Source organism: Lepidochelys kempii, chromosome 7 (assembly GCF_965140265.1).
Source record: "Lepidochelys kempii isolate rLepKem1 chromosome 7, rLepKem1.hap2, whole genome shotgun sequence".
Taxonomy (NCBI): Eukaryota; Metazoa; Chordata; order Testudines; family Cheloniidae; genus Lepidochelys; species Lepidochelys kempii.
The window spans coordinates 111,272,363-111,281,713 of NC_133262.1; the positions used below are offsets into that span (position 1 = coordinate 111,272,363).

General features: G+C 39.8%; 1 protein-coding gene across 1 annotated transcript; it reads right to left on the bottom strand.

Moving 5' to 3' along the window:
• Positions 1-202: 202 nt before the first annotated feature.
• On the bottom strand, positions 203-6,886 carry KCNK18 (potassium two pore domain channel subfamily K member 18). Its single transcript, XM_073354787.1, has 3 exons — positions 6,790-6,886; positions 5,239-5,385; positions 203-1,029 (listed from the first exon to the last, which is right to left on the bottom strand). Exons 1-3 carry the CDS (start codon positions 6,884-6,886, stop codon positions 203-205), a joined length of 1,071 nt encoding a protein of 356 aa, XP_073210888.1.
• Positions 6,887-9,351: the final 2,465 nt, after the last annotated feature.

A 9,351-nucleotide genomic window follows, 5' to 3' on the forward strand; every position in this document is an offset into this window, starting at 1 on the left:
CCTGACTGCACCTGTCTATTTTCTCCTGAGGCCTTCCGCCAGTTTACAGCACGTTCCTACTGATTTCAGGACAAGTGGAACTCATGTAAATGCGGGGGAAATATGGCCCCCTCTAAGCCTTCCATAAAGCAGAGAATAGAAAACACATGAACAATTTCATCTGATTGCAATCGCCAGTGAATGTGACAGGGAGAAATGATGGCTATTTTTTACCTGGATACTTCTCATACTGTGTTGACGTCTTCTTACTAACATATGAAATCACCTTTTTGTACAAGCCAATCAATCGATCTTGTCCCAGCTTAAAAGCAATGACGACTATTTCCATACCAATGACAATATAGAGGGAAAAAAACAAGAAAAAGTTGGGATGTTGCAAGTGAATATCACCAAACCCAATTGTTGTCAAGGTAATAAAACAAAAATAGAAAGCCTCCTCAAAATCCATGTGGTTTTCCCAATTTGGAAGAATAGCTGCTGCACAGGAGATGTATGCAAAGACAATTAGTGCCATTAACAAGATGGGCACATCTAGCTTTTCGAGTTCTTTGCCAAAGTTTTCGATAACACAGGTCATCTTCCCTGAATCTAGTTCGGGACATGAACTCCATCTTTCAAATTTGTTAATTCTTGGTGGCATAAGGTATTGATTTTCTCTTGCAATTAGCATTTCAAATATTTCAGCATTCCGGTATTGCAGTGACTTCCTTTTAACAGAAGATTGGCTTTTCAGCACTTCCGTGATACTTAAAGGTTCCTGGATGACTATTTTGTGTTGCATAAGCAATGATGATCCAGTTTTTATATCCTTGTTTTTCTTACAGATGCATCCAGAACACAGTTTAGCTGGTTTAGAGGCTAACATTTTTGACTGAAGTTTTCTAAATTCATTGTAAGACTTGGATAAGATAGCTGCAAGGATGTCTCCCAGGTCTGTCAGAACCAAGAACATCAGAGGTATGCCAAATAATGCATATAGCATACACAGATATTTTCCAAACTTTGTTACGGGGTAGCTATGGCCATAACCTAAAAACAAAACAAAAATAGAACACTGCAATTTATTTTGTAATCAAAACATTGAACTTTTAATACTGTCAGTTTTAAATCAATAGTTTGTGTGATGATATTTTAGTTAATAGTGTATATGGTCTTTTTTTTTTAAACATTTATCTCAATCCTTTTTAAAACATCTTAGGCTGGAGGGGTGAGGGGGTTGTATGTGGTTGTGACTTAGAGCAGAAGGACCTTCACTATATTCCTTCTGAAAGAGCATATGCACAAAAGATAAAACTTACCTGAAAGCAGACAGTTGTGCATGTGGTAACTCATATGTAGAAACTGACCCAGAATGGAGCACCAGATCAAAACTCCCTGAATTTTGGTAAATTCAGATCTGGATTCTAATCTGAATTTTTGCAACTGGTTATTCTGTTTAATAACTTGGAACAATGAATCTCAACACCCTCAAACCTTATGACTCGGGGCCATTGTTGATCATAATTGTCACTGTCAATGATTTGAAACTGTTTACCGTTTGTTAGAACTGATTTTAATGACAGGAATTGCATTTGACATATGGAGAGTTGTAAAACTGGGCTTTAGGGGACACACATTTTCTCCATTGAAGAGTATGGCTGGAAACCAATAACACTTTACTCTAATGATCTAAAAAGTGCCAATATCAAATGTAACTAATGCAAAAATATTACCAGGCTTCCACTGCCAAATGATCATTTTAAGTAACAAAATGGTAGTCTAAAATATACAACTGCAAATTAAATTAGGACATAGGACTTCTTTCCTGTAGTTATGCCATTGCTTCTTCGGCTGTGAAGTTAAAACCCTAACCCTAAGTTAATGCATTTCCATTAGGGAAAAGATAAGAGAGAAACTGTATTAAAGTTTTTAATGGAAGTTCTCTTCTTTGTCCTCCAAAAAGGCATAAAGAATCCTTTTTTAAAAATGCTTTTCTCTTCCTTAGTCAACACTGTTTCCTCTTAGATGACTTTGGGGGGCTGCCTTTAAGATTATTACACCAAATACTGGAGTATAATTGCCAGGTCACCTTCATTCTTACTAAAGATAGCTATAGTCTTTATGTTCTAATCCAGCCTCTGTCACTAACTCAGTATGTGGCCTTTGGCACGTTATTTATCCTGTGTGTCTCCATTCCCACATCTGTGAAATCGGGATGCTAATTATTACTCTGCAGAGGTAAGTGGTGAGGATTATTTACCGTAATTAATATGTGGAGAGTGATTTCTTTTTTCGTTCTGATTCATATACATAAAAGTGCCTATCACAGGTTATAGTTGCTTTAACATTTATTACAGATATAATCTAGCCAAATAACAAATCAACAGCTGATCTCACTCCACACAAATGGCTGTCAATCAACAACAAAAATGAATATCCCTGGCTCCTCACCTCCTCTAAACCCCCAAGCATCTTAGACCTCCCAAAGAGCCTAAGCAAACAGATGTGGTATATAGCTTCCTGGGGAGGTCGACAAATAGGGCTTATTTTGGATCAAGCCCATTGGAGGGGAGTAGGAGTGCTTCTAAGTGCCTAACTCACTTCTGAAAATAAGGCTTAAGATCCTAAATCACGTAAGTGATTTGGACACATTTACCTGTCATAAATGTTTACTACTGCTTACTAGCACCTGCTACCTATTCTTCCTCATTTCTCGCCAGAGAGGAAACTATTTTGCATTCCTAGTGTGAGACCCTCTTAAGTTGCACTCCCTCCAAAAATAACATCAGCTACAGCACTTACTAGATTATATCCTTAGCCAATTTGATTTGATGGTTAAGCAAAATGTGTCCTTAACTGATCCGTTGGTCCTTACTCAAGCAAAACTCCCCATTGAAATTAATGGCTTCTAGTTTAAACTATGGTTTGTCTTCCTTTTTAAATCATTTGCAATAGCAAAATATTCTCTGTGGAAGAACATGAAATTGCAGAGATGGAAGCGAACCAAACTTCCATGTAGACCCATTCCACAAATCAGCTCTTATATTGAAGTCAGGGGGGATTTTGCCTGAGTCAGTAAAATAAATAAATAAAACCCTGATGCCTCTCTCACAGAAGTCCCATAAGAAAAGGTGCAGGTGTAGACACACCTGTCTCTGGTTGTAGCTCATCCGCTGCCTAATACGCAGAGGTACTTGTGGGGAGTTCAGTATTATCTAGAAAACCAATGGTGCAGGACATTGCATGTATAATAATCACCCTGGTGTGATTTCATGCTGGTTCTGTGCTGTAAAGAAAAGAGATGGATTTTTTTTTAAATGTAACAAAGAGGAAGATTAACAGCCAGGGAAGGGCAGAAAGGGGTAACCAAAGAAAATAGTCTAAGGCAGTGGGTCTCAAACTTTTTTTTCGTGGACCACTTGAAAATTGCTGAGGGTCTTGGCAGATCACTTAATGATCTTTCCAAATGTTTTTACCATTAGCTAACTATTGTAAAGCGCTTTGGATAAAAGCACTATATAAAAAAGCCACCTTAATAATAATTAACATTTTTTGTTCTACAAATAAAAGCACACAACTCATATTTTAATATCAGCAGTCTTACCTTTCTAATGCGATGGATGTGCCCTCTCTCCCCTGCCACAGCAGCCTGTGAACTGGGGCTGGGAATGAGAGGGGTCTCTCCCTCTGTCCCCCACCTCAGCAGCCCCTGAGCTGGGGCTGGAAAGGATGGGGGTCGCTCCCCCGCCACAGCAGCCACAGAGCTGAGGCTGGGAAGGAGGGCCATCTCTCCCTGGTAGCTGCAGCTCTGGAGCTGAGGAAAGTCACCTCTTTCTCTGGCTGCCACAGCCCTGCACGTCCCACATTTCCCCCACCCCCTCTTCTCTCTCCACTGCCCCTTCCCACCTACTCCCTATTCTCCCTGAGGCCACCACCTCACCTTACATGTGTGTTTTCTGCAGGGTCCAGGCATCTAATTAGTGGAGCCACGCCTACACGGCTCCACTAATTAGGTGAGTGGCCCTTCATTCTCTCGTGTGTGGCCACCCAAGAGCGCACCTTAGAGGGAACTATCCGCTGACCACCTGAATGGAGCTCACTGACCACTGGTGGTCGGTAGACCACAGTTTGAGAACCTCTGGACTGAGGAGTGGCAAGGAACTTTAACCACACAACTTAAGATCTTGAAACTGATTTCTTAATAGCAAAATTGAATAGGGAGGAGTATAGCTGAGGTTATACATGAGGATGAATTCTGAGTACAAGAACTTTTAGAGGCATGGGTGTGCGCGTTTTTTGGAAACTATGGATTCTGTCATATCTTATGCTGAAGGATTATGTCAGATAACTTTTCATACCCATATTTAGTCTAACTGAATTTTGGTCAGTTGAATAAATGCAGGTTTCAGCTGGATATCTGACCACGTTACCTTCTTTAAAAATACACATGTCTACCCTAGAAATCTTCTATCTCTGTCCCTTTCCTTGTTAGCCTCTCTGGATTGCTGCTTGCTGCCTCCGGACCTTCCCTCACAAAAGGTGGCGTTGGTCATTGTCTCAGGCATGCACATTCTAACTGAGTGGTTCTATGTGGAAGACTTAGTCACCACCTGCGTTTGCCAGCGTGTGAGAATGGTGTCAAGAAGAACAGCAGGAGCACATGGAAAGTAGCACCCAGTAGTGTTGTAGAGAAGGGACTACAACAGGTCATTTTTGTTTGTATATAGGTCATCCGTCTACACCTGGAGCTGGAATGGAAAATTTCAGGAGTACTTAATAGAAGCTTGACTAGCCATTCTCAATATGTCTCAGTGGATACGCAAGAAAGAATTAATTATAGTGCCTTATATTTATAACACACTTTACAACCTAAACAACTGTGAAGCTCTTTAAAATCAGATCACGTCCTCACAGGTGGAAGGCAACACCCAGAATAATACACAACAGTGGGGAGGGCCAGAGCACATTTTGACCCAAAACAATAGAGAAAACTTGTTTGGTTTTTTTTTTACAAAAAAGTTTCATTAAGTCATGAGGACCATGTGTGCATGCAACTGAGCATCTAATTTGTATGTGCAATTACAAAAATCTAAGAGCTAAAACGCATTGGAAGAGGGTTACAGAGCTCTGGATAACATTTTAACCCGAATTACTCACTACAAATACATTTTGTTCCTTTGTGAATTCATTGGATGAAACCCATGAGTTAAATGCAGAGATTAGCATCAAATGTTAAGTGTACTTTACCTCAGAACTTACCCACTGTTGTGAACACAGTACAGCAGAAAAAGAGAGACCCGAGGAAAGACCATTGTTCTTTTGGATCAGCAAACCATTCCAACTTAGCTTTGGTGAACAGTGCATGGGCTCTTTTCTTAAATGTCTCCTGGTTTTCTGTCATATTTTCTGTTACAATAACAAAACAGCTTGTGGTGACTGCTTCAAGACTCTGGGCCACACCATCAGCTGCTGTAAATCAGCATAAATCCATTATACTGGCTGAAGATCTGGCTCTGTTACTTTAAAAGAAGAACATATCCACACACAAACATATCCACACACAAAATCTTTGCCCATGCTGTAAGCAGAGTCAGGCTAGTAGCTGTGGTGAAGAAACGCGGTGGGGGGGACTGATGCGTGAAAGCATATAACGTTAAAAAATGAGTACAAAGAAACTGGGTAATTTTTAAAAAGAGAAAGATAGAAAATATACCAAAAAGAGAATGACACAAAATTTGACATCTGTCTTTCATGACATCTAGCTCTTTTCTTTTAGGTATCTGGTTTATTCTTCTTCTGATTGAATGATTGAACTGGGGGAGACAGAGGTGAGAGGGAAAAGAGGTGCAACCAGCATGGTCTTTTACTTAAGAAAGTAAAACAATTTGTAATCAGAAGATAAACAGAAAAAGTCTCTATTTGTGGTCTACTGCTGAGACCCATGGCCCCTACCTGTGGATAAATACCAAATGCATTATCTCTAGCAGCTACTCCTATAGCCTGCACATATAGGCATCTTTGGAGTGTGACTTACTCCCTGTAATCCCTCCCTGATAAAGATCACTTCCAAAATGGAGTAAGTGCAGTGGAAAAAAGGCACTCATATTCTGGAATAAGTGTCCATAGAGGGTTTCTACTGAAATAAATAACCCTTCTGAAATAATTATTCTGGAGTTGCTATTTTGGTAAATTTTTAAGTGTAGATGAGCCCTCAGAAAGAGCCAGTGACCATTCACTAAAAGCTCTTTTGTCTATTTAGTCTGCTGTAGACAATGAATAAGTGCTACCACCCCCGCCCTCACCACCCTCTCTTTTTTTGCCATCCTGACATTATATACCCTGTAGTTGGACCCATCCTTCACATAAATGATTATTAGGATCCAGCCTTTCTTTGACTTTCTGAACTGTTATGTTTTTGTTTTGTAAGGCAGCAGGCTGACCTCCTATTATTACGTGACTAGAGGAGACCCCATGAGGGATGAAGGAGACTCTAAACTGAGCTTGTTACAATAGCTAAGCAATCTCATTCACTCTTTAGCTACCCAGGGTAACTTTAAATCTTTCCAGTGATGCAAGAAAAAGAGAAGTAGATAAGCACTACAAAAATCTCATCAAACATTCACATAGGGACCGTGGAAGTTTACAGCCTGGAAATCATAATTAAAGCAAATAAATACACTCTAAAGCTACTTCCAAGCTTACCCTTCATTATTTTGAAGTATATAGTCACAAGTTAAGAGATCTAATTTGAATGACAGGGGGTTCAGTAATACCCTGTAAGCGAAGTCATTTTTCTATTACTGCACATACCTGTTAAATCCTTTGAGAGGTTCCGCAGATCCAGCATAAAATCCTTATATTCTTCACTTTCATTCCAATTTCTGTTACCCTCAATGTGAGAAAACATGACCGCCCCCAGAAAAGCATAGATCACTAGAGAAGAGATGAAGCAGGCATGAGGAAACACTGCCCAAAACACTCTTGTGCACATCTTTTTGTCTTGCTGGGGACGAGAGCTAAGTTTCATCCTCAACTGTCTGTTAGGAAAAATCAGCTAAAGCTTTTAGAAACAGGGAAGTGAGAAATCTGTGGCATTTCAGTGAGGCCTCTCCCATCTGGGAAATGAGAAATCCTCTCTTTCATGCTTTCAGAAGGCAGGACTTTATAACTGAACACTGTAGTAGTGTCCCAATGGGCCCTGGAAAGAGCCTAGGACTAATCAAGTCTTAAAATATCTGTCAGATGATGATACAGCATGCTATAGCACTGAATTACTATTGATCAGGGAGAGCTGTAATGCACACAGATAACCAGCTATTGTATGTATCTATTGGACTTAATTGCAGTTTAAAGTTTCTTGTACTGAACTTCAGCTTTTGCTTTTCATTGACACAACAGAAGCAAATTTCCCAGTAATAGATGAAAAGATGCACAGTGTAGAAAAAGGACATGTATGTGATATGAAACATTCCACCAGGAATGAAGGGGAGAGACCTATAATTTATCAGAGGCAGACAGTGCTGGAACTCTACCATTATACTAATGGTCATTCCCTCAGGGCTGCAGAATAATTCCATCTCTCCTACTGATGCATTAAGCTGCTGTGGCATTAAGGCCCCCTTCTATTGGTTATTTTCTTTAAGTGTAATGGATTTTATCTATGAGGCCAAACCATGAAGTCCTTGCCCAATTCTCGCCCAATTTTTATTTAAGCAAAACTGCCACTGACTTCAGTGAGTAAGAATGGAGTTAGCCCCATGCTAGTGACTTTTTGGAAGCCCATCCACCTTCAAAATCAAAGCTCTCACTGTTATCCCTCACTCTGAGACACTGAAAGTGATGAGCACTGTCACTGTCCTTTGCTGTTTTAACAGTGAGGATCACTAGAACAGGCTACAAAGGATGTGGTAAATTCTCCATCACTTGTAAGGCTTTAAACGAAGCCTGAAAATCCTCTAGCGCACCCACAAGATACTGAGCTGCAGCCGCTGAGATGTTATGGCCCTTGCTATGAAGGAGAGCAGACTAGCTGATCATAATGATCCCTTTTGGCCTTAAAATCTGTAAGCTGGATCCTCGGTTGTGCACCGTGGTGGAGCTCCAAAGTGTGGTGTGTTCATCCCAGCTTGGCCCATCTGCTAGGGAAGCAGGGACTGGAAGCTGCATTCTGATCTTCAGCTGGCTTTTCAGGGCTTAGTCCCTGGTACAAAAGACTATATGACTGACTGTTGTTTGTTTGTTTATCTTTCACTGGACCGGTATATCATTTTTAGGCAATAGACCTAGAAATCCTTTTTGCTGTTTAAGCTGCTCTTTTTGGTCTTACACAAATGCACCCATAAAACACTTGAAAATTGTTCATGTGTATATTTTGTAGTTCAGTTTTAATTAGCAAGAAAGCCTACAGCATTTTCACATCACAGGATTGTAATCATGGTGGTGGCATGACTTGTCCTAGAGACTAGATGACCTTCTGAGGTCTCTTCCAACCATAACCGTCTATGATGCTATGATTTTGTCACCTGCTTTTCAGATTTCAGCCTCAGTCCTATAATGTGTGCTGAACCCTTCAGCCCCATTGATATTCAGTAGGACCACAGATGGCTTCACAATTCCCAGGACATCCTCAGCCACTTGAAGTATCAAGCTCAGAGCTTGCAGCAATGAGAGAATTTGATAAAAATATATTCACTAAATGATTTTTACATTAGTTGCTTAATCTAAAGCATGTCCCACTGTCACTGTGTTACATATTTGGGCTCAAATGCTTAAAAGCAAACTGTGATAACCACAGGCTAGTTCAAATTGAGTTAATGCTACTAGCACTGAGAGAGATTTTTGCAGTCTGCATTTCCTTTTCATATTAATGGACTGTACAACTTACGCATTTCCTAAAGGCCATTTCTGAATTCCATTTCTTTCATTAGTGCAAATACACATTGCTCTAGAGATGACACTTGAAAAGGTTTTTGGGCAAACCTGCAAGATTTAATTAATCCAGTACCAATAAATGTATATTACCATTTGTAGTTCATCTGGTTTTCTTTGATTACAAAAGTTCAAATTAGAAAGTCCTTTCTTTGTACACAGAGAGGCTTTTAGATAATCAATTATAACTCTTCCTGCATATAACCATCCATTATTTTGTCAACAGATCTGCTTTTTAGATGCTCTTCAATCAAACTCCATTACATTCAATATACTGTACTTTCAAGTATTAAATGCCCCACTATCCAAGTCCACGTAACACAATGTCTAGCCAGGTTCAACCTTTTTCTTTTTCAACAAGTCTAATGCAAATGGTAGGTGTTTGTAAGTATTTTATAGAAATTATACAAGGACAGATTATGACTCTGCTACAGTTTGCATGAG

Coding starts and splice junctions, on each gene's coding strand:
- KCNK18 (XM_073354787.1), bottom strand. CDS start 6,886: ATGTTTTCTCACATTGAGGGTAACAGAAATTGGAATGAAAGTGAAGAA. Junction 5,386..6,789: donor CCTCTCAAAGGATTTAACAG/GTATGTGCAGTA, acceptor TTATTGTAACAG/AAAATATGACAGAAAACCAG. Junction 1,030..5,238: donor TACTGTGTTCACAACAGTGG/GTAAGTTCTGAG, acceptor TTTTGTTTTTAG/GTTATGGCCATAGCTACCCC.